The 26,426-nt window shown below is 36.9% G+C and overlaps 1 protein-coding gene across 1 annotated transcript in view; it reads right to left on the bottom strand.

The window, feature by feature from the left end:
- Nucleotides 1–26,426, bottom strand: part of PIK3CA (phosphatidylinositol-4,5-bisphosphate 3-kinase catalytic subunit alpha) — a 96,235-nt gene that overhangs the window by 35,165 nt on the left and 34,644 nt on the right. Inside the window, exons 2-6 of the mRNA XM_030822846.1 lie at nt 5,676–6,103; nt 4,952–5,161; nt 3,304–3,554; nt 1,355–1,600; nt 556–641 (exon numbers count right to left, since the gene is read on the bottom strand). Coding sequence (XP_030678706.1) covers nt 556–641; nt 1,355–1,600; nt 3,304–3,554; nt 4,952–5,161; nt 5,676–6,027 — 1,145 coding nt within the window. The 5' untranslated portion in view covers nt 6,028–6,103. The remainder of the gene's footprint in view (nt 1–555; nt 642–1,354; nt 1,601–3,303; nt 3,555–4,951; nt 5,162–5,675; nt 6,104–26,426) is intronic.

Raw genomic sequence — 26,426 nt, 5'->3', positions numbered from 1 at the left:
AATGCAGTGGCATGATCATAGCTGACTGCATTCTGGAACTCCCAGGCTCAAGCAATTCTCCTGTCTCAGCCTCCCTAATGGCTGGGACTACAGGCACATGCCACTGTGCCTAGCTAATTTTTTTTTTTTTTTTGAGACGGAGTCTCACTCTGTTGCCCAGGCTGGAGTGCAGTGGCGCAATCTCAGCTCACTGCAACCTCAGCCTCCCAGGTTCAAGTGATTCTCCTACCTCAGTCTCCCCAAGTAGTTGGGATTAGAGGCACCCGCCACCACGCCCAGCTAATTTTTTTTATTTTTTGGAGAGATAGGGTTTCACCATCTTGGCCAGGCTGGTCTCAAACTCCTGACCTCGTGATCCACCCGCCTCGGCCTCCCAAAGTGCTGGGATTACAGGCGTGAGCCAACGTGCCTAGCTAATTTTTAAGAAAAACATTTTGTAGAGATGGGGTCTTGCTTTGTTGCCCAGGCTGGTCTAAAAAAATATACTACTTTTACTGATCACACTGCTAAACACTAATATAACCTTTGGACATATAAATCTATATACTTTCTTACCTGGGATTGGAACAAGGTACTCTTTGAGTGTTCACATTGTCACATAAGGGTTCTCCTCCATGGTAGATACCTGTTCGAACATAGATCTAAAAGAAAAAAGTATGTATACACTAATGTATACACTCAACATACACATATGCACACACTAGATAGAATCAAATATAAAACTACGGAATTTTTGTTCAGATATAGCTTGGTTTTCCTTTTCTTCACATATATAACAAGTTAATACTGATATAGAGTCTTCACCAAAATTAGTTGCTGCCTTCATCCACTAATAACAATGGAGACATCAGACTACTAAAACATAAATATAGGCCCAGAATCCCTTTAAGGGAGGTATGTAATTCAGAGCTTTTCCATATTTTAGAAAGCTAAATTGGTACACGTACTTACTAAATACTACTTCTTTAGCTGGTGAAGCAGTACCTCATAAAGACATTAGTATTTCTTTAATAAGATACCTGAATTTTATACTAAGTGGGGTTAATAAAGATTATAAAAACCCTCACTTAAGCTTGGCTCAGGTCTTTCTGCCAAATGAATCCTGTAAAACTTTTGATTTTAAGAGCTAGAATTGTGAATATTAGAATTATTAACAAAGGACTGTGAGCTGTGTAATAGCTAAGGTAGATGGAAGCTCAAGTAAAATTCATGATATACTTTTACATTCGGAGATTTGGGTGTTCTCCTAACCATCTGAAAACATACTACAGGTCAACAGATTACTGTATAGTTCAAGAAAAAGGTTATATAAAATAATTTCTATAAAATAATAAGCATCAGCATTTGACTTTACCTTATCAATGTCTCGAATATTTACATTCACGTAGGTTGCACAAAGAATTTTTATTCTGAGTGCACTATTTATAACCCAAAGGGATTTTGTAGATGTTTCTCCATTCATATATGGTGTAGCTGTGGAAATGCGTCTGGAATAAGATGGCATTGTAAAACAGTCCATTGGCAGTTGAGAATAAAGGCTTTCTTTGGCCATCAACATCAAATTGGGCATCCTCCCAAGCATTATACAGCTTCTTATATACTGTAAGAGATTAAGAGGGCAAGCCATTTCCTGTAAAGTTTTTCATTTTAAAAGTAACATGTAAGAGTATTATGAAAATTTACATATTAATCTGCAAAGGTGATAAAAAAATTAAACATTATAGACCACATTTATTAGTAGTTGCTATAACATTTAAAATACTAACATTTAGGATTTAGGTTGTAGCACAAGATCAATCAAACACTTCTGAATATAAATTGCATGAAAGAAAAAAATTAAGGTCAACTTTTGAAACTACAGTTCTACCCTTAACTGGAGGCAAAAAAAGGAATTAAAAACAAGGATCACAGGATACTCATTATGAAAACATTGTATTTGATAACAGAAAAGCAGTATCACTTAGAACGCCTCTGTCATTCAATCTACTAAGTCATACTGATGTCCCATCCAAAGGCTGCTGTTCACTTGCTTTTTTTGTCCAAACATTTCCTGAGAAACATTAGTTTTGCTAAAATTAAAACAAAAAACCACAAATAGTGGAGACCAGTAACATTATGGATAAATATTTACAAAAAATGTTAAAATATACTGGTCTGAATTTTGAAATAGTAGTTAGGACAGAGATTTTTAATATAAATGTTACTATATACACATTATTTTCTTACCCATAAGCCCCACTAGACAATAAGCAACCTGAAGGCCAGGACCCGGTTTTATTTGGTATTGTAAATTAGTACTCGACATATGCTTGGCACAAACGTAGTTGCTTCTTATAGGTATTTATTTAATAAACAGAAAAAGAGAGTAGGAAAGTACCAATAGTACATCTTAACAGTAGGTCATGGATTTTTTGAAATGTCTATTTCAATTCCATTCCATGGCCACTGGCTGGAGGGGATAAAAATCACCAAACAGGCTGGGCGCAATGGCTCACGCCGGTAATCCCAGCACTGCGGGAGGCCGAGGCGGGAGGATTGTTTGTGCCCAGAATTCGAGACCAACCTGGACAATATAATGAGACTCTGTCTCTAAAAAAAAAAAAAAAAAAAAAAAAAAAAAAATTAGCTGGGCATGGTGGCACATGCATGTGGTCCCAGCCACTTAGGAGGCTGAGGTGAGAGGACTGCTTAAGCCTGGGAGGCTGATGCTGCAGTGAGCCATGATCATACCACTGCATTCCAGCCTGAGAGACAAAGCGAAACCCTATCTCGAAAAACAAACAAACAACAACAACAACAAACCCATGGAATAACTATATTTGGGAGCTAGAGTAACTGTCAACATTTTCAGTCTCTCAAAATGAATTAATCACAGAATTAAAAGAATAAGCTTACAAATGCTATTTACTAATATTACTTATCAAGAAGTATATCCTAAAAATACAGATACTTGGCCGGGTGCGGTGGCTCACGCCTGTAATCCCAGCACTTTGGGAGGCCAAGGAGGTCAGAAGATCAAGACTATCTTAGATAACATGGCGCAAACCCCGTCTCTACTAAAAATACAAAAAAATTAGCCAGGCATGGTGGCGGGTGCCTGTAGTCCCAGCTGCTCGAGAGGCTGGGGCAGGAGAACGGCATGAACCCAGGAGGCGGAGCTTGCAGTGAGCTGAGATCGCACCACTGCACTCCAGCCTGGGCGACAGAGTGAGATTCCGTCTCAAAAAAAAAAAAATACAGATACTCATCCTCAATGTGATTACTTTTAAATTAAAAATTAATATTTTGAAACTTGTTACTCACCTTATACTGACTCAGAGGATATTTTTCTAGGAAGTATTCATCACATCCACACACTTTTAAAATATACTTGCCCTGATACTCTAAAACACAGAGTTTTAGTTGTTCAGAGGATAGCAACATACTTCGAGTTTTTTTCCTGATTGCTTCAGCAATGACTTGTTCTGGTACACAGTCATGGTTGATTTTCAGAGTATACTTCTGCTTGTCATTATTTGGAGAAACTATTACCCAGATCACCACTATTATTTGCCCTATAATAGGAAAACATCATTAGATGCAATCACCATCTGTCTTTCATTTTTCAAGGGAGAAATTTCAACAAGTGTTCACTATCATTACTTTATCCATATCAGAAATGCTTTTTAATTAGCCTAATTAAAACTAGGTAAATATCAGGTAGAAATAGAAAATGTTTATATCTGAGGGGGCTGCCAGACCATTCCCAAATCTCATGTTTTATGACAAGCACAAAAACTGTGATACGTGGGTCACAGGTACCTGAGACCAAGCTAATTTCCATTCTAAACTGTATGACATACTTGATGGGTACCGCCCCTATGAATAGTGATTCATGATGGTATCAAAGGTTTGACAGTGCCTAAGGTGGAAGAGTTTTTGGTAACTATGGGAAGTAAAGAAAGAACCAATGGAGGTTTAAAGATGTTCAATTAGAATGACAGAAAATGTGAGGGAGGAAAGGTAAGAAAATTAAGAGGGGAGAGGAAATGGATTGTCTAATTTTCTCCTTTTAAGATTAAGCCAGGAGGCCAAAAAAGAAGAAAAGAGAAAGATGAAGAAAATGGGAAGACAAACTATTTAGAGAGGCTTGGGTGTTCACAGTACATTTCTTTCAAGTTGTCTATATGTTGAAAATTTTTCACAAAAAATGTTGGGGAAAATGAAAAGAGCATTAAAATATATGCTAGAATAGAATTTTGAAAGATCTTATGTTGCATTAAACTACTTTGAAAAATATGGATAAAATAGTAGTAAGATGTCTTAACTTATTCTACTAACAGAATTTGATATTTAATAGTGTGTGTGAGTTAACTCAAATTGATAATTTTACTTTGTTACCCTGAAAAATATAGACATTTATCGGATACAATGACATGCATTTCGAAAACAATATAGTTTAATTTCTTGGTTCACTTAATTCTAGAAATTGATATATTAAATGTCAAAAATCTCCCTACATATTATCACCCATGATCAGAATTACTGCATTTAATACTTAAGAAAATTACTTATTTTTTTCTGGTGTATTTATGATATATAATAACAAGAATGTATAAAGTTTTCCAAAAATTTCATAAAATGTTTCTATTGATACTTGTTTTTATGAAAAGATAATCAGCTCTAATTCTGAATCCCAAAATATAGTAAATTTCAAACTTATACTTCTTCCGTTTTATAGACAATTTACCAAGAAATCAGTATCATATTCATACAAAAATTCAACCAATAAATATTGATTGTACATAATTTCTATTTAGCACTCAACTATATCTTGTCAGTATAAGCAGTCCCTGCCTTCAAGCAGCTTACTATCTAGCTGGAAAAAAAAAAAGACGACTATACAAAGATATAGGCACATGTAGAAGACTGCACTATAGTAATGATTAGGGTAGATTAGTCATATTCTTACCTTTATCTAATTTATTATATATGTGCTTTGGCAATTCTGGTGAAGATTCTACATTTGGAGGATAGACATACATTGCTCTACTATGAGGTGAATTGAGGTCCCGAAGATCCACAGCTTCTTTACAAACATTCAGAATATTTCTTCGGAAGTCCTGTACTTCTGGATCTTTAACCATATCAAATTCACACACTGGCATGCCGATAGCAAAACCTTTAATAAAATTACATAAAGAATATAACATTCTATTACATACACAGTATGAACATGTTTTTTACAAACAGGGAACTCTGTAGATTTGGAAGATCACAATAGAGTAAAAAAAGTACCTCTAGGTTAAAAAAATTTTTGATGAATGCATATATATTAAGAGTTGACAAAGTCCCAAATATTTTTAATATATAAAAAATAATATATTCCGCAATTTAGAGCAAAGGCAGCAAATATTCCTATCAATCATTTTTAAAAGAATAACAAAACTAAGATATAACAAATCTAAGTCATCCCACAAATGACATTTCTTAAATAAAACCTTATGGAATAATATCAAGGTGTTAAAAATAGTTCCATAGTTCGACAGTAAAACATACTTTAGATTTATGATGATTTTTATTTAGAAAGTTATTTATGATTACGAAGGTATTGGTTTAGACAGAAATATTTTAGTAAGGGACAACAGTTAAGCTTCATAGTTATTTGCATTTTAGAATAGGATATTGTATCATACCAATTTCTCGATTGAGGATCTTTTCTTCACGGTTGCCTACTGGTTCAATTACTTTTAAAAAGGGTTGAAAAAGCCGAAGGTCACAAAGTCGTCTTGTTTCATCAAAAAATTCTTCCCTTTCTGCTTCTTGAGTAACACTTACGAAAATGTAAGAAGATTCATCTTGAAGAAGTTGATGGAGGGGGTATTTTCTTGCTTCTTTAAATAGTTCATGCTTTATGGTTATTAATGTAGCCTCACGGAGGCATTCTAAAGTCACTATCATTCCATTTGGTAGTAAACATTCTACTAGGATTCTTGGGGGCATCAAGTGGATGCCCCACAGTTCACCTGATGATGGTCGTGGAGGCATTGTTCTGATTCTTTGCAAGTTTTACATATAAAACTACTTTAAGGAATTAGATGTATGGTTGTCCCAAAGCAGAAACCTAAATCAAAGAAGGAAAACATATGTTAAAAGAGACACAACTACAGAAGAATACATTTATAACACTGCTAAAATGTAAAAACTCATTTTCCATAGTTTGACTTGATTAGGCTAATCAGTAATAATTCACCTTAAATATTCTAATTGAGACTGTTGCTCTAAATTGGGCTATAAAGAATTTATTTCAGCAGAGATTAGAAAAACCATTTGTATTTAATTAAATTTAATAAAGTCATTTAAGAAAACATTATAGTTGAGTGGATTTTCTAAGGTTTCATCAAGACAGAGATGAGGCTATGGGAAGAATGAAAAGTTGCAATTCAACCCCAAATTCCCATTGCATATCACCTTTATCATTCTCTTCTATCTTACGGAAAAACAGAATTTAGGCCAGAAACAATCTTTTAGATCATGGGTCCACTGCTCTTATTTTAAAATAAGTAAAACCATGCCTAGAGAAGTCAAACCCTTTTCCTTTTTCACTCCCTGCCCTCAACCTGTAATAATGAGAAATTTTATGGCTTAGTCTTTTTTCTTTCTTAAATCAACTTTGTAATTTTCCTTTTTCTTTTTGTATTGATTCTTATCTAGGTGATATCTTAGATATTCTGTTCTTAAAGTATGATTTAGGTATATATTCACAATATTAGAAAGTGTCATCAATGACTTTTCCTTGAAGTATGACAATGAATTTGTAATGATCCATCTACTTTCTCAAATAACCCAGTCCTAATACTTCTGACTGAAATGAATCTACACATAAATAAGATCCATGACTCTCTTTGTTAGTGCAATGTTCCAATCAGTTTGTAATATTTTAACAACTATTAAGTATTATTATGAGTTGAAGGCCCTTAATTTTTTTAGACATCAACAATCTTGGGGGGGTCTTTTAGAAGATATTATCAAAATCCATAAAACACAAGATTACTTCTTGCTGTTTATATTTTCTTTTACTCAGTGAGCGAAACTGTAAGAGTATATCAAAAGGCAAAGTGAGAGACACCAAATAAGAAAAAAATGAAAGTTAAGCTAGAGACATGAATCAAAAAGGCCCAGATAACCTACTATATTTGATTAGTCTATCAGGTATTGTAGGTAACAGCTATAAATGACACTGTTTGCTTATGCACCAAAAGTGCATTGGTGCTGTCCCCAGGACTATGTTGGGTGTGGGAATCTAATGATGAATAAGATAGATATGGCCCTTGCCTTCACAAGACAAGGCAAAGAATATGAAGATTATGTGTATGCTGTGTGTAGGGTAATTAAATTCACACTTACAAAACAGAATAAATGCTATCCTGGAGAAGTGCCAGGTTCTATAAAAGCACATAATGTGGTTATCAAGTTTGGGGTGGGAAGGTTTCCGATAGTAGGTAACATAAACTTAATCCTTTAAAGATAAGCGGCCGTGCACGGTGGCTTACACCTGTAATCCCAGCACTTTGGGAGGCCGAGGTGGGCAGATCACGAAGTCAGGAGTTCGAGACCAGTCCGATCAACATGGCGAAACCCCGTCTCTACTAAAAATACAAAAATTAGCCAGGCGTGGTGGCGTGCACCTGTAATCCCAGCTACTCAGGAGGCTTAGGCAGGAGAATCGCTTGAACCTGGGAGGCAGAGGTTACAGTGAGCCAAGATCGCTCCAGTACACTCCAGTCTGGGCGACACAGCGAGACTCCATCTCAAAAAAAAAAAAAAAAAAGATTAGTAAGAGTTGAACAAACACAAGAAAGAGGAGAGGAAACCTGCCATCCCTGACTCCTCTCTCCATCTCACACCAATCAACACCTAACCTATCAACAAGCTTCGTTAATTCTCTCTGTATTCTGTCTACATTCCTTCAAACACCACTCTTAGTACCTTGGGCTAGCCATCAATATTTCTTGTCTGGACCACTGCAAAGGCCTAAATGGTCTCCCTGAATCTATGCCTGCCCCCTTTAATCCACCTCCACCTCATAGACAGTGTGACTTAGAGAGAGAAAGAGGGCCTAATTTGGTTAGATATTTATGCTGTACCAATTCTTGGTTGCAAACAAATAATTATGGTATGCTTCAGAGTTGTAACATATGAAGGATGTGAAGAGTAGGAATAGCAGAAATTACGAGCCTTTTTCCCACCCACGGAAATACAGAAATTAACTGGAAACAATGAAGAATATAAGAAAAATATTTTTTATAGTTGAAACTATTTTTCTTCAAACTTATAAAAGAGATCCACTGAAATTACAGAATTTAAAATAATTGTCCTTTTTCCTACATGTAAAAAATTTCATTGGCTAGTAAAAAGACCAGATGGATCAATCTGTATGAACAATTATAGAAGTGACTTAAATTTTTTTAAACCTACAAAAAATCTGAAGAATGCAAGGGAAAACGCCAAATGACTACTTTTAAATGATGACATGCCTGCATAAAAAAGTTCAAATGAAAACAAAACCAAAACCACAAGCCACACAAAAACAGCAGCTGTGTTTATGATTTTTCTCTGCTGAATGGCACTGACAGGTCTCTATTATGGAACTACTGGAGCAACTATTTTATATAATAAATAACAACCCACAAGGAACCCTCATATGTTCCCTAAGTATTACCAAGAAAGAAGCCTAGTTAGTATAGTAGACACATCACTGGATTTATTCCTTATTCTACTGTAGTATATTTATGGGTAATTAACTATTAAATACTCAAGACACACCCTTTTCATTAAGAGAATAAATGTGATTATGGTAGTAAGACACTTGTTGATCCTGGAAGGCAGGCACTGGTTGACATTCTGGTAGACAGAATGACAGCTTTTTTATTTGTCAGGTTATTTGTCTTCTCATGCCAGGCCTTATTCTGTACAAACCATTACCCCAGGGTTCACATAAAGTGTAGAAGTGGCAAATGGAACTAACATTTGCTTTTTTAGTATGTACTATGTACTTGGGTGGGCAGCAACTCTTTTGAGGTAGATATTATCATTTTACATATGAGAAAACTGAAGATCAGAAGTGAAGTCACTTGCCTCCAGTAAATGGATTTTGAATCCAGGTCTAGATTATTTTAAAGCCCATACTATAACCATGCTGTTATTTGGGCTTCAGTTATGGCCAGGCAATATTCCCCGGTAGTGAATAAGGGAATGAGCTCTAATTTGAATCTACACTAGATTCAAATTTTGGCCCCCTTAGTTAATAGTTGTATGGCCTTGGGTACTTTAGTTCATCTCACTGAATCTCATTTTTCCCGTTTGTTAAATTGCGATAATAATGGCATCTGCATCTACTTCATTGGATTGTTGTGAAGATAGATGAAGTGATATATGAAAAATACGTAGGCACAGAGATCAGCACACAGTAAGCACTTAATAAATGTTAAACATTAGCAATAAACTTGTGAAGTATTACCAACATTATCTTTTCAAGCTTATTAGGAATTATACAGTGCTGGCACCAGATGGGGTAGGAAAAGGTTTTTGGATTTTTTTTTTTTTTTTTTCACCGAGATGGCAATAAGCAGCTTCATTAAGTAGTTATATTTCAAGTGCTAATACCTGAAGGTGGCAAGGCTCGCACACAAGCCTGGAAGAGTACTGAGTGGCTCAGATGCCGTGCTTTCCCAGCTGCTTCCAGTTCCCCAGATTCCCAAGATTCCTATTGAAATGTTATAGCTATCTACAGCTTAGGTGTCAGGAATCCCTTGTTATCCGTCTCTACCCTGTTTTTTCTTTTTTCTTTTTTTTTTTTTTTGAGAAGTACCTGCTTAATGTCAGGGTCTAGGCTAAGTATGGTACAAAAACAAAGGTTAAAAAGATGCCTTCCCTTCTGCAGTTAAGGGCCTCATAGTTTAACAATGTGATAATTGTTACAAGATAGAATATGAACACTGGAAAAGCCTGAGGAGATTAGGGAAGGCTTCAGAGAGGTAAAGTTTCAGTAGAATATTATAGATTAAAAATTTTCACAGAAAGGGTATGGCCTGAACGTAAGAGAGCCTATAGAAGGGTGTTCTAGGTTGCCACAAGAGAGTGTGTATAAAGTCAGACCATGAAAGAATGTGGCCTGTTCCTAGCAATACAAGCTGTTTTTTATTACTTGAGTCTAAAGTGCATGGGAACAGGTGGAGTATGTGACAAAGGAGGAGAGGCGAAAGGTAGGTAGGGGCCAGATGTAAAACCATGTTAGAGTTTGAATTTTATGTTGTACACTGTTAGTAAAAAGGAGACTCTGGGCTGGGGGCTGTGCCTTACACCTGTAATCCCAGCACTTTGGGAGGCTGAGGCAGTAGGATCACTTGAGCTAAGGAGTTCGAGATCAGCCTGGGCTCAAGACCCCATCTCTACAAAAAAACAAACAAATTAGCTAGGTGTGGTGGCACATGCCTATGGTCCCAGGTTCTCAGGAGGCTGAGGTGGGAGGATCATTTTAGCCTGGGAGGTCAAGGCTGCAGCAAGCCATGATGGCGCCACTGCATTCCATCCTGGGCAACAGAGCGAGACTCTGTCTCCAAAAAAAAAAAAAAGTCTCTGAAGTATTTTGAGCTAAAAATGACATGATGCTTTTAAAATGATTTTTAAATTCTCTCAGATTTCTTTAAAAATTGCTTTTCAAGTGTAGGTTATAATCAAATGAACATTAAAGTGTAAAAATTACACATTCTCAATTGTCTAGAGAAAAATCCCTAAAATTAAGAAATCAGAATATATAACATTTTAAATAAAGGGGTCTTTAGACTACAGAAAAAATTAAATAGTGATAAAGAAGATGGAATTATTAAATTTAAAGCAATAGAGGGGGATAAATCACTATAAAATTATGAAATCATAATGTAGTTTGGAGGTTTGAGGTCACAGAATTAAAAATGTATTTACTAAAAATAAAACACTTTAGGGGTCAAGAAACCACTCTATTGAGGTTCCGAGTTCAGAATGCCAGGACTAAAGATTCATATGCATACTGACAAATCACTACTATCTGGAACTCTTAAGAGTAAATAAATTGGTTTTGCTTATCCTAATTTTCTATATATCGAAATAAGTTATTTCAATTTGAAGACTGTTCAAAATAGAGCAGTCCTATTTTCTTAGAAGAGTGTGCATGTACACAATTCACAATTTACCTTTTTGATGAATTACAGTCCTCATTATAAGCACCAATTACTGGGTTATATTAAAATACAAACAGCAAAGCTCTTCAGCATTATTGAGAAATTTGGTGGAGACTTGGGGGTACATTTCTGGTCCAAAACCAACAACCCCAGGTTGCCGAATGCCTCCCATTTCTTTGTTTTCTAGCAGTCAATGGTCACTTCTCAGCGAAGGCCAACCTACCTGATTACGGTAGTATCTCCTTCTTCTAGTCAGCATTGACATGTGACCACCATTTTACAAACTATAAACTAAAGGCCAACAGACCAAAAGATAATACAAGAGGCTCTGCTGTATGACCTTAGGAGCACAAAATATGTGACAACAGATGCCTCGATCATCACAGATTTTTGTTTACTTCTTGCTTCTGGTGTTAAAATTACTGCTAAAAGTTACTGTGTTTAGGAAGGAAGTACTTAAAAATCTTTCGGTTCTCAGAAGGCCTCAACCTGCGTTAACTTGTTGGTACGGACTGGGTCTGCATCAGCAGCCCAACTGAGTAGACAGTACTACCCAGCAGAAGTAACAACACCTTTAAGAACAATGTAAGTAGCAGAAATAAAGAGTAAAAAACAGTATTGGATTCTCCATTGTCATTTGACTTTTACACTGGAAAGTTTCTTAATTCATTGGGCAATTCACTATTTTGAACACTTGATGTGTACTCTTTCAGACCACGAAGACAATGACATCTTGACAGTTTGATTTTTAATCCCTAAATTGAAAGCCTTTCTCTATTTACATTAGCACTCTATTTCTAGATTTCATTAGTTAAGGCAAGGGTTGTCAAAGTATGACCCACAGGCCAAATCCAACTCACCACTTGCTTTTGTAAATAAAGTTTTATTGGAACACAGGTAACAAACTGTGTTTACATAATGTCAACAATACTTTCGCACTGCAACAACGGAGTTGAGCAGATGCTATAGAGACCATATGGCCTGGAAAGCCTAAAATATTACTATCTAGCATTTTGCAGAAACAAAGTTTGCTGATCCCTGTAATGTATTAGAATTATCTGGTATCAACTGGATAAGTGCCCAGTGGCTAAGAAGTTATCCTAAACCCTGCCTCTGCAAACCACAGTACTACAGTGTCAACCTAAGTTCTTTAAGCCATTAAGTTAAAATCTTGAAATAGGAAAGTATCTCAGAAGTGATTTAAGTGGGTACTTTCATTGCTGGGAGCTTACTACCTGGTAGGGAACTTTTTGTGGAGTAATTCTGAAGTTATCCCTAAACACTGTTACTCCTAAATTATCTTGTTCATTCCCTCAGTTCCGCTTTCTCTATCTCATCACATACTTGAAAGCTATTAGAATTTCCCCTGGGCCTTTTTCCGCCAATTCCTTCAACCATAATTCAGGCAAGACAGTTTACCATCTCATTTTTGCCATCATTGGATATGCCCTTTTGCTAATATTCATCTCAAAATGTGGCAATGAAAATCTAGTACAATATTCTGGAATCAGTATTTCCAAGGCAGAGTACAGAAAACTATTACTTGACTATGGATTACCAGTCTCTATAAATAGAGCCTAAGATGTTTTCTGGCTTAACTACTTTAAAATATGCAAAAAGTATATTTTATATATTTCAGTTCAGGTTTCAATTTCAAAAGTGTATTATGTTTAAGATACTTATGTTTTTAGGCCAGGCGCTGTGGCTCATGCTTGTAATCCCAGCACTTTGGGAGGCTGAGGGGGGCAGATCACCTGAGGTCAAGAGTTTGAGACCAGCCTGGCCAACATGGTGAAACCCTGTCTCTACTAAAAATTCAAAAATTAGCTGGGCCCTGGTGGCGGGAGCCTGTAATCCCAGCTACTTGGGAGGCTGAGGCAGGAGAATTGTTTGAACCTGGGAGGCAGAGGTTGCAGTGAGCTGAGACTGCGCCATTGCACTCTAGCCTGGGCAACAAGAGCGAAACTCCGCCTCAAAAAACAAAACAAAACAAAACACCAAATACTTATGTTTTTAAAACATCAATATTGTACCTGCATTAAAAAGTCATTAAAAATAAAAAAGTTAGAAAGTTATTTTGAAGCATACCTCAGCACAATTGGCACAACTGGCAGCCTGATCAATGCAAACAGCCACAATTTGCTAAAATAAGCAGCTTGTGTTTTCTAGTTATTTATGTTCCACAAGTATAGAAGCTGTTTAAATGTTTGCTGAATGACCAACAGTTTGTAAAACAAGTTTTACCCATACTTTTAGATGTATGTTCACGAAACATTTTCCACTCTCATTTTTAGAGAGCCAACAGGAAAAAAAATAGTTTTGTGGCTAACTCAGTTACATCTCTTTATTTGCTCATGTTAGGGGTCAGGAAACTATACCCCAAAGTATGACACTCTGACATGATGAGCAGCAACAGAACCAAGGTCTGACATTCTCCTGTACCTCTGTCTCTTCATCCTCTTCTCTCCTAAAGTGAAGAAAGGGCTTTCTCTGAAATTTCCCTTATCAAGAGGGAAGTTCCTCCAGAAGGAATGTAATTGTGAACCCCATCTCTGGAATCTACATTAACTTGTATCACAGGAGAGACTAGAGGTCTGCACACCCAAGACACCAGGCCCATACAGACTTTTAACCTATTCTTCTGAGGGCTACTATCTGAGAGACTTTATTCAGATAGCAAGACAATTTTCGTTTGCAGCACAGTTCTTCCCCTCACCCTCCAGGAGACTTAAGCCCATATTTGTTTCTGTAGCTAAAAGTACTATTTAAGCTTCAGCCATCTGGCCCTTATCTGAGTCTCATACTTTGTAGGACCCCTATGCATATGCATACGATACATTTACATGCCTTTTCTCCTGTTAATCTGTCTACTGTCAAGTTTATTTCTCAGACTGAAATACTGAGCCTCCAGAGGAAAGAGAGATGGTTCTTTCACCCCTCTACAACCCATTAACTAGGAGAAAAAAAAAAAAAGCTTTTCTGATTTTTAAATTACCAAATGAATCTTTAGTCTGATTTGGAATAGGAGAACAAAACTTCCCTCTACATTTGCTACAGAAACAACATGATTCAAATCTGGGTTAATAATTCGATGGTCTTATTACTGCAGTTGAAAGTTACTTTAAATATTTCTAGAGTCAGTTACTCCCTTTTTAAATGTTACCACAGCCTTTTATATGTATTTCTATAACTGTACCTCAACATACTCATTAAAATTATCTGTAGTCATGTTTGACCTCCTATTAGGCTACGAACTTTTTCAGGATAGGGTTTTTTTTTTTTTTTTTTGAGACAGAGTCTTGCTCTGTCGCCCAGGCTGGAGTGCAGTGGCGCAATCTCGGCTCACTGCAAGCTCCGCCTCCCGGGTTCACCCCATTCTCCTGCCTCAGCCTCTCTGAGTAGCTGGGACTACAAGCGCCCGCCACCACGCCCGGCTAATTTTTTTTGTATTTTTAGTAGAGACGGGGTTTCACCGTGGTCTCGATCTCCTCACCTTGTGATCCGCCCGCCTCGGCCTCCCAAAGTGCTGGGATTACAAGCGTGAGCCACCGCGCCCGGCTGATAGGGTCTTTTATGCTGGGGGTGGTGGTGGGGTGTCACTATAATCCTAGAGCACAGAAAAGCAGGTAGAAAAACTAAATTGTTGAAATTACTCCAGTGAAAATGTAACAAGGACCTGAACAAAGAGAGGTAGCAATAGAAATACCAAGAAACGGATGGTTAAAGAAAAATCAAAAGCACTCAAGAGACCATTTGGATTTGAGGGCTAAGAAACATAATTTTAAACAAATTTCACTATAGAGGAGATGCACGGGAAGCAAGTATCCTTCAGTACAATTTTCTGGGCCCTAGTTAGGGCCTCTAAAATTCTCTTCCTCTAAGAGTCACTGAGCTGTTTCTGGAGTGAGTCCAAAGGGACAGCTGTAATATATACTAGCTCTGGAAGGATGCATATTAACCATTTCTTTCAAAGTGCTGTCCTTCACTGACCTTTAAAAGCTGGCCATGAGAAAATAGATTTAACTCACACTTTTAGAGATACTGAAAGACCTTTACGACTTCAGCGTGGAAAATCAAGTTCTCATCACTAGTATGCAAAAAATTTAAATTCCTTTAGTGAGGAACTGCAATTCATTTTCACTATTAAATTCATATTTACAGTGCTAAGAAACATGTTACAAAAATACATTTCAGAGATTTAATGCATTATATAAGACAAGGGTTTCCTAACATGAGGCCCATGAATGGGTTTAGAGAGGATCTGTGCTAACAAATTTTTTTTTAATGACAAATAATTAAGGCTTAGATGAGTAGTATTTATAGCAATGTAGACTTCTGATTATCAGTAAATGTGACCAAGGTGAGTTAAAAGAATCCAAGTTTGAATAGCAGAGTCAAATGTGGTAAAGAACCATTAATGAAGTATAGATTAACACTTGGATCTTAGATTATTAGATAAAGCATGAACTTTAAGTTTTGTATTTTATAAAGAGAAACCACACCAGATACTGAAATGTGTAGTCACTTTATGTACCTTTTACATGAAGAGAGAAACAATCCTAAGGTATTTAAGTTTGGCAGCACTATAAATATGAATTTAATAGTGAAAATGAATTTTCTCAATTTGAATTTTTTTTATTTTTATTTTTATTTTTTTTGAGATGGAGTCTTGCTGTGTCACACAGGCTGGAGTGCAGTGGCATGATCTCGGCTCACTGCAACCTCTGTTTACTGGGTTCGAGCAATTCTCCTACCTCAGCCTCCCAAGTAGCTGGGACTATAAGCATGTGCTACCATGCCCAGCTAATTTTTTTGTATTTTTAGTAGAGACAGGGTTTTGCCATGTTGGCCAGGCTGGTCTCGAACTCCTGACCTCAAGTGATCTGCCCATCTCATTCTCCCAAAGTGCTGGGATTACAGGTGTGAGCCACTGTGCCCAGCATACTTGAATTTTAAAAATTCAAATTTTAGTGTGCAAAAGGACAAATTAAAGTTTCTTCAAATATAAGCTCAAAATGTGACTAAACATTAATAAAAGTGAAGGTGAGATAGGATTATGAGAAAAGGCAAATGTACTTAATGTGCAAAACGATATATATTTCATAATATTATACCATTTAATAGGAAACAAATGATTCCACAGTGATAGTTTTCTACTAAATATTTTTCTTATTTAATTATTTCTTTCTTTCCTGTGAGGAAGGGAGTCAAGGCAGATTATCATAGCTTCACACAAAAGCAGCAGCAGGCAGTCAGAAGTAAACTGTCATCCTCAGTTCCAATGACCCTAAATCAGGTAACACTGAAAACTGTTTGCATTTTCACATCAAGAAGACTGTATTGGTAAATGATGATTTCAAAATACAGAACTAAAAGAATGACTACTATTCCAAATGGAAAAAAATATATTAACATTTGCCTTTGTTTTTCTAGTAGTACAATACTTGGTCTCCAATTCGTTTATTCCTTTTTATTAACCAGCCCACCTCGTAACCAATGGCATTCACTGGTAAGACAGGTGGACAGAATTAGGGGTGTCTCCTGGCCAAAGAAAAGGACAAAAGCTAATCAAACCACAAAGAGAGCCTAACTAGTGACTTGAGCTTTTGCACATCTTTAGCAACACCTGTAGCAAATGAGTAACCACGGAAATCTCCAGATTTTTTTCAGCTATGGTACTATTTAATATATAGTAGCAAAGAGAACAATGTATATTAACACAATCTAGTCCTAAGCAGAAATGGTCCAACCAGTAGTTTCGTTTTAGCTAAGATCTGTGCACCATCATCCTCAATTCCACTGACCCTAGGGAGAACTCTCCAATTCTTAAATCTTCCTCGTAGGCTCATTTGAAGGCAGTTTCCTTATTTGCAAAAGGTGAATAAAAATAGTTACTATCTCATAGTACTGTTATAAGAATTAAATGAGGGTCGGGCTTGGTGGCTCATGCCTATAATCCCAGCACTTTGGGAGGCCGAGGCGGGCGGATCACAAGGTCAGGAGATCGAGACCAGCCTGGCCAACATGGTGAAACCCCATCTCTACTAAAAATACAAAAAATTAGCCGGGCGTGGTGGCGGGCGCCTGTAGTCCCAGCTACTTGGGAGGCTGAGGCAGGAGAATAGCTTGAACCCGGGAGGTGGAGGTTGCAGTGAGCCAAGATCGCACCACTGCACTCCACCCTGGGCGACAGAGCAAGACTCCATCCCAAAGAAAAACAAACAAAAAAATTAAAGGAGATAGTATATGTAAAGTCCTCAGCATAGTGCTTGGAACATAGAAATTCAATAAAGGATCCCTCTCTCTTATCTACTGGATCAATGTTATCTAAATGCATGTGTCCAGAAAGGGAAACAGAACTTTACTGTTTCAGGCTTGTTGTAAAGAGATGGTAGATATTATCTAGCTAGAACTCCTACACTTAGTAAAACTATTTGGTTCACTGAAGCAACACTTAAAGGAAATTTGGTTATCATATAGAAGGTAATTTCTTAAAAAAACATTTCCCTTATAAAATGACTATAAAGTAGCATCTTTTACATAAAGAGAGAAACAATCCTAAGGCATTTAAGTTTGCCAGCTGTATATCCATTTCAGGACCAGCTGTATATACTGAAGACAGTGAAAATAGAAGTCTATGCACCTGATTGCCTCAATGAAAATTTAACCAATGAGATCAATGAAGAGACCAACCTAGCAAAGAATCATGGTCTAATATAAAGGAAATGCAAAATACGGAAGGGTTCTTGAAATGTTACTGCAATCTCCTACTAAGCAAACATTTCAGCTCCTGTGGAACTCAAAGAGAAACGGTCCTGATGGTTTAATCTTTTACAACAAGTTTATAACCAAACCTATGTTGATGATAACCAAAAAAATAGGGCTCATTGTCTTTAGTAATTCACATTTACAAATGACTCACATCCCACACACTTCAGGAAGAAAATCCCTCTATGACTTGGAACTTCAAAGATGATGCTAACCACACATTGTTCCATTCTTGATTGATGGATTCATTTAAGAGAAAAGTATAAAAGGGCTCCACTTTTCAGGCCAGGCGCGGTGGCTCACGCTTGTAATCCCAGCACTTTGGGAGGCCAAGGCGGGCAGATCACGAGGTCAGGAGATCGAGACCAAGGTGAAACCCCGTCTCTACTAAAAATACAAAAAAATTAGCCGGGCGTGGTGGCGGGCGCCTGTAGTCCCAGCTACTCGGAGAGGCTAAGGCAGGAGAAAGGCGTGAACCTGGGAGGCGGAGCTTGCAGTGAGCCGAGATTGCGCCACTGCACTCCAGCCTGGGCCACAGAGCGAGACTCTGTCTCAAAAAAAAAAAAAAAAGGGCTCCACTTTACAACTTAAAATCAATGTTAAAACCACCTCTCCCTTTTTCTTCGAAAAGCCCAGGGCTTCACGAAAAGTAACTTCACTCTTTCTTGCCATAATGAAGCTAACACCATTCTGGACTTGGCTGACTTATAAAATAGTTGTTTTCTGGCTGCTTGTGAGCTAAAGAAACAAAAGGGTATATTATCCAGGACTCAGCTTGTTGAGTTCATTAAGAGTTTAAGAATATCTAGATTAACATCTTAATTAAGAACATCTATGTGATATTGTGAGATATATATTTGGTCTCTGTCCTCTCTCCTGGCACACAACTCCTAAATTCCTTGGAATCTCCAAAGTAGTAAGTGTCTTTCTGCACGCTAATGAGTTGACTGGTGGCTGGCAGCCCCTAGGTTGCTTAAGGATGAGGGTTGGTCACCAGAAAAACCAAGGCAAGATTAAAGAACTGGGGCTTTAAGTCCCACCCCTACCTCCACCTCCCAACCACCTCCTCAGAGGAGAGAGGGGCTGAAGGTTAAGCTGATCACCAATGGCCAATTATTTAATCAATCATGCTACTTAATGAAGTTTCCATAAAAATCCAAAAACGACTGAGTTCGAGGACCTTCTGGATAGCTGAACAAGTGGAGGTTCCTGGAAGGTGGCGTGTCCACAGAGGGCACGGAAGCTCCACACCCCTTCCCACAAGCCTTGCCCTATGCATCTTCTTCATCTGTATCCTTTGTAATATTCTTTGTAATAAACCGATAAATGTATTTCCGAGTTCTATGAGCTGCTCTAGCAAATTAATCAAACCCCAGGAGGGGGTCATGGGAACCCTGATTTATAGCCAGTCAGTCAGAAGCACAAGTAAAACAACCTGAGGCTGATGACTGTCATTGGAAATGGATGGCAGTCTTGTGACTGAGCCCTCAACCTATGGGATCTGATGCTATCTCCAGGCAGATAGTGTCAGAACTGAATTGAATTACAGGATACTCAAATGCTCTCTATTGAAGAATCTGCTGCAGAATCAACTGGTTGTTGGTGGGGAGAAATCCCCGTATACTTCTTGGTGACCAGCGGTCACAGAAGTCTTCTGTGTTGATTATTGTAGTGTGAGAGCAGAGGGAAAATGGCTTATTTCTATAGAATCTAGAAAAAGGTAACATTAGCAATACGTCTTTCAAATCACTTGACCTGATTCTTTTAAAGATCTGTAAGAAGCCGAAGGCAAGATGTTTCTGTAAGTCATCAGGGATTAGAACTTCTCTCCCCTGAAATTTATCAAATGGCTTCTGCTCTTTTGTTTTTATGTTTCTTTTTAGTATAGCTCAATGACTTAATAAGCCTTTCTGTGGCTCTGAATACCTCAACAGCTTTCTTTCAAGTCTTTCCACTACTACGGGTGAGAGTGGATAACTTCTTGGAAAATGGTTGCTACACACTGTTCCCCTAGTCTTCATCAAAAATCAATGGCTAGCTTATTTCCTTATATCATGGGGTAAGGACATAATTTAGTCACCATAGGGACTTGCATTCAAGTACTATCCCTTCTAATGATACTCTTTAGTATTTAGATAAATTAAAACTTGCCTGCATCTGATTAGCCCTATTGTCTTGAGAATGAAGAAGAGATGAGTCTTTCATACCCAACTTTTAAAGTGCTGCCATCATAAAGTGAAACTTGGGTTAGCTACAGGTTTCTTGGTAGAACCAATTGTTCTATCTTCCTTAAACATTAACAGTCGGTATCCACAGATGGGAAAAAATCCCCACCGAAATGCCTAAACAGAAGATTTTCAGTTTAGGCTGGTCCAATAAATAAAGCTATCAACTGTGGGGACACCAGCAGATACAATATATTCACCTAATTGCATCCACATATGTTTCACAGAAGGTCTTTTTGCTTTGGACTATTATTTTCATTTTTGACCAATTCAACATTCCAAACTTAACAGATTTATCTGTACTCTGTCAGAAGGCCAAAGTGATCTGGAGGGGAGAGAACCAGGGACTAATGATAAAGCTTCATCATGGTCTACTGTCTTCTGTAGAGCTCTCTATTTCCTGAGACCAAGTGTCATAAAACTGTAGCTATGGTGTCTGTGACTATGATTACATACTCCCAGGCACAAATAATAAGCAAAGCAGATATTAATGTGTCATTGTCCTAACTGGCTGTTGCAAGGACAATATTTTCAAAATCAAATGACACTGTCTGGACTGTGCTGCTGTGATCGTGGTGGTGATTCTGCCAATACTTACAGGCTAAGGAGGAGGTGTAAATGGACTCTACCAATTTGCTTTGCAGCAGGAAAACAGCCTGCTGGTAAGTGAATCAAATAAAAAGATTAGCTTAAAAATATGGAGTACTTCTTGAATGTGTCTATCAATTTGCACAGGGAGGGGCAATGCTCGTCTTCTGTCGTCCTCCTAATTTTAGTCATATGTGCTGTGAAAATAGGCACTAGCCAATAATCTTCTACCAAAAATACTAGAAGGACCTTGCTTTTAGTTTAATTCCTGCCAAGACACAGGCCCTAATGGCTTCCATTACATAATTATGCATCAGTTAACACAGTGTCATAAAACATATTTTAGTTCCAAAAGTATTTAATATACAACAAGGATTAGACACTGGAAAAAGTCTGGCTCTAGATGTACCAAGTATCCTTGTTTGCCATATAAATACTTAGGTCCCTGACATTTTTGTCTAGTTATTTATCTATCCTTGCTATTATCTTTTTGTCCACATCACAACCTCAGCCTATGTCCTTGGACTGATTTCCTTTCTTAGGAGCTATCATTGTAATCTCTTATTCTTTCCTCTTATACCATATTGATATATTATTGGTATTCTTACAAATAAAGCACAGAATGTATAGTGCACTGGAATTTTATTGCACTTAAGGTGATCACTTCATGTCTATTCTTAACCTGCTCATTTCAAATGCCAAATTTATTGGTCAAAACAACTTTTTCCTGGCTCTACATAAATTAATCAGATAAACCCATAAACAGCTTCTTGCAAAAATAATACATTTTCTTCCAACTATACTCTAATGAAAATAAGATATTGTATTTTTTTAAATGAATACACCCCAAGTCTATCTGGGATTTTACGACATTGGATGAAAGACATAATATACAGTAGAAATTTGATTTAAATAACAATGCTTTTTCAATGATAAAGACCAAACAATAACTTTATATTCTGATGTAATTGGTTGCCATCTGCCCCATTTTCTGGCAATAACAAAATATTCTAGTATTATGTTAGTAATAATGAAAATGTCCATTGCAAGCAATTATTGACTAACTTTAATAGTGATTTATCATCCTTCAGTATTTGATCTCTGGCAAAAGGGCTATTTCACAACAGGAAAGCTTGAAGTAATAACTTTGGCAAGCAAAGAAACTCAGATCTCCCAGAAGTGCAATCAGAGAGAGGGTAGCTTAATTTCAGCACAAGTGTTACCTAGCTAAGATGTGAAGAGAAGTTCTATGAATGAAAGCAACAACAATGTGAAGTCATGTAAGCATAGATTTTTTAAAAATCCATCTTTTTGATAATATAATACAGCCAAGATACTTCAATGGTGGGAGAGAAATATTAGTAAGTGGTCTTTATTTTCCCTTTCAAGCATTTACTATTTATTTATACTTATGTATAGTTCAATGTACCAAGTATCTTGGAAATTATAATTACTATATCTTAAAAAGCAAGCAATGAGAATGACAAACTGAAATGGGTATAACTGTGTAAAAGCAGCAACATACATGATCAGTGAGTAGAATATTACCTTTTTTTTTTTTGAGACAGGGTCTCTCTCAGTTACCCAGGCTGGAGTACAGTGTTACGAACATGGCTCACTACAGCCCCAACCCCAGGCTCAAGCAATTCTCCTGCCTCAGCTTCACGAGTAGCTAGAAGCTAGGACTACCTGTGTGTGCTACCATGCCCAGCTAATTTTTTTTTTTAATGCAGAGATGGGGTCTTGCCATGTTGCCCAGGCTGATCTTGAACTCCTGGGCTCTCGTGATCCCTCTGCCTCTGACTTTCAAAGTGCTGGGATTAGAGGTGTGAGCCATAGCACCCAGCCAACACTGCCACTCTTATTCACTGATGCTCTGTATGACATTAGTTAACCACCCAAGGCATGCAGTTGAACAATAAATTACTTACAATGATTTAATACATTAAAATGCTTCTTTATAAAATTTATCAACTGACAAAAACTTTTAAACTGGCTCTTTAAGTCATTAAAAGCTGTCGATTATTCCAAACAACTGCTTCACATGTTATGACTCATGAGCTAACTTTTGCTGACATTAAAATAAAGGCACAGAGGAAGACGTAAGAAAGTTTGAAAATGGGAACTTTAAGATCTAAATCTTTAAGCTGTCACTAGGGAGTAAAGAGGTAATTCAGGAAAGGGAATGACTGAAGAGATTAAAGTGAAGAGAAATGGGAAAGTTTTTAGGTTGGACACAGATACTGTAAAGGACAACTCTTTTGTGTATGTGTCCAATAATTATAATTACAGAGATAAATATGTGATGGAGTATCCTGACATGGTAAAATTCAGAGTGAGAACATCTAGTACTATGGTATATAAAGAAGACATTCAAACCTCTATTTCTTAAATTACAAGACTTTAAAGGTTAAAATAAAACTAGAATATAACCTTCGAACTTCACCTAGCTGATACTCTATAAAGCAACTATCGAATAATAGATAGTTGCTTTATGGTCTATGTGACTATAATTTAGTGGACTTATACTAATTTTGAGGGACATAAGAAATAAAGGCAGAGAAAATATGTTTAATTATCTCCACTGTCAATATTGGAAGTTAGAAATTTAACTTCTGACATAGACCCCTCAAAATAATGAAGTATTAAAAAAATAAAATTATGGGTCCTATTTATAACAATTAGCTAATTTGTTTAAAAAATCTACTTTCCCATCTAGAATCAGCTAATTAAGATGTGCTTGGTTTCTTTGTTACAGCTGGGTTTATAATACTAGTGTTCTCACCCATCACTAGTCTACTCACAATAGTATCATTAGCACTAAGATCCAAGTAACAGTGCCGTATTTATGACTGCACTTTAGTTTCCACAAAAGCAAAATTCTGAGAACAGCATGAGTCATTATCCCTAGGGTAAAAAAAAAAAAATGTTTCTTTGGTCAGAATATGAAACTTATTGCTGATACCAGTAATTTAGTCTAGAAATTCCTTTTCTGAATAAAAGGAACAGAATGTTTCTTTTCTCTATTCACACACTCCAAAACTAACAGAACTGTCCATCTGTCTGCTTTTACTACTCTCCATATCTGGTGTGTGGTGACAGAAAAACAACCTTTAATCTAGCTATTTTCAGTACTGCTCTTTTGTTCTTCTGTTCTCTCAGTTTGTCTTTTTGCTAGGACAAAACACACAAATACACACACATATAGAGACACACACACACACTCTCTGACCTTTCTCTTCCTAGTGGGGTATTTATGACAAAATCATGCAATAATACACAGAGAACATTCTAAACATGGATATGTCTTTCCATAATGTTAAATGTTAAAAAGTTCTCAGGTTCACATGTCATATTTCATCTTAAAACATCTTCATTAATTAAAAGGTAAAAGTTACAAAGGTAAAGAAATACTGATGTTATTATTTAATTAAAGTGTGTCCCCCCAAATTTCCTCAATAGAATGTTGAAATGATCTCTGTTGTTTTTATGGCCTCCTTTAATTGTTTCATTTGTTGGTACCTCTTACTCTGCTCATTATTCAAATGTGGAATACATTCTTCATGACATCACCACTTTCCCAATCTCCAAGGGTTAAAACCTTTGGTGCTTTAAACTCCTCTCTTGCATGACATCACTTCCACCCCTTAAATCACCCTCAAATTCATCATCTTTTCTTTCAATCTTCTCTGTCACTATTAGACCCTAAAAGAGTTCTCATATGTAGGACTGATCTGTCTCTAATTCAACAAGTATTCATTAAGCAATTACTTTCTGTAAGACACTAGCAGCTGAAGCAAAGGGATGGGTGATGGAAAGGAGAAAAACACTCACACAAGTATATAAATGAAGTATATAAATGAAGTTGAAAAGATCTTATTATCTAATAATCTACAAGGCAGAATGTGGTAATTTTAGGAGAAAGTGAGCCTGATTTCTGACAGGTACAGAATGAGAAGAGTGCAACAGGTTAAGTGGACAGTATGAACTAAGAGGCCCTGAAAGCACAAAGTATCCAATTTCTCCCCTACCCACTTAATTATCCACAGTGTCACTAGAATTGGCTATCTAAAACATATATCTAATTACACCATTACTCAATTAAGACAATATTGTGAATCTCTAGTAACTATACAATACAGCCTTGACCCAAAGCCTCAACCATTACAACTGTGCTCTTCCCTTATTTTTCCCACACTCCAAGCTCTAATCTTACTAGATCAATCTTTTCCCTTTACAATTTTTTGCCTTTGTAAATATGCTCCACGATCGTTTACCTCATATTCACACTTATTGCCATTTTAATCATACTCATCCTTTAAATTCAGCCCAAGTATCTTCTGTAAAGTCCCTTCACAGTCTTATTAAACTTGGCTGATAATTCCAGATGAACTTTTGAATATTTTGCTAAATCAAAAACAAAAATCAAGGCAAAACTTCTTGGTATTTTGAGAACAGGGAGAACTGACATCTTTACAAGATGTTTTTCCTATCCAAGTATGTATTTTCACTTACCTATTTTTCAATGTTTCTCAGTAGTCAATTTTTCAAACTGAACTATAGTTAACATACAATGAACTCTGCACATCTTAAGCACTGATGACTTTTGACAAGTTCTTACACCCATGTAACCACTGCACAAAACAAGATATATAATATACATTTCTATTATCCTACAACATTCTGTCATGCTCTTTTCCAATTAATTTCTCTCTCTGTCCCAGGCAATCACATTTTGGTTTCTGTAATTATAGATTAATTTTGCTGATTCTTAACTTTACATAAATTGAATCACAGTGTATATTCTTGTATTTGGCTTCTTTTGGTTAACATACTGTCAGGTACAGAATGAGAAAAATGCAACAGGTTGGGATTCATCAATGTTTTAATGTATTAGTGGTTAGTTCTTTTTAAGTAGTATTCCAAAATATACTACAGCTTGTTTATACAATTTCCAGTTGTTGAATATGTGGGCTGTTTCCAGCATCGGCTATCAAAATTCCTACATCAATTTTTGTTATACTTAGCAAAATGCTAGGTTGTAAACTTGCAGAAAAGAGTTAATATGCTTATCCTTAAGAAAGCCTGTTTGCAAGGCTGGCCTGGTGTCTGGGAACTTGGATCTTGGATTTTAGGAGGATTCCTACCCTGATTCCCATCTGAGAAGACTGGCTCCATGTGTCTAAAGCATTTATGATAACAATATGGTTTATGCTTAATACCTGCTTTCCTTTGGGAGTCTGGAATTTGGGTGTGCACTGAGCAGAAGGTATGATCAGACCCCAGTAAAAGCCCTGGGCACTGAATCTCTAGCAAACTTCCCTGGCTGGTTAGATTTCACAAGTATTGTCACAGCTCTTTGCTGGGGGAATTAAGTGTGTCTTGTGAGACTCTATGGAAGAGGATTGTTGGAAGCTTGTATCTGGTCTCCCCTGGATTTTGCCCCATTCACCTTTTCCCTTTGCTGACTGTGCTTTGTGTCTTTTCACTGTAATAAGTGATAGAGCCATGAGTACGACATCATGCTGGGTCCTGTGAGTTGTCCTAGCAAACCATGGAACCTAGGGATGATTCTGGGAACCTCCTGACACATAAGGTAAATGTTATGTTTAACTTTATAAGAAATAGTTCTTATATTCCCACCAGC

This window comes from Nomascus leucogenys, chromosome 11, assembly GCF_006542625.1.
Source record: "Nomascus leucogenys isolate Asia chromosome 11, Asia_NLE_v1, whole genome shotgun sequence".
NCBI lineage: Eukaryota > Metazoa > Chordata > Mammalia > Primates > Hylobatidae > Nomascus > Nomascus leucogenys.
Note: the sequence above shows the minus strand (reverse complement) of the source record. Positions and strands in the feature narration are given on the sequence as shown.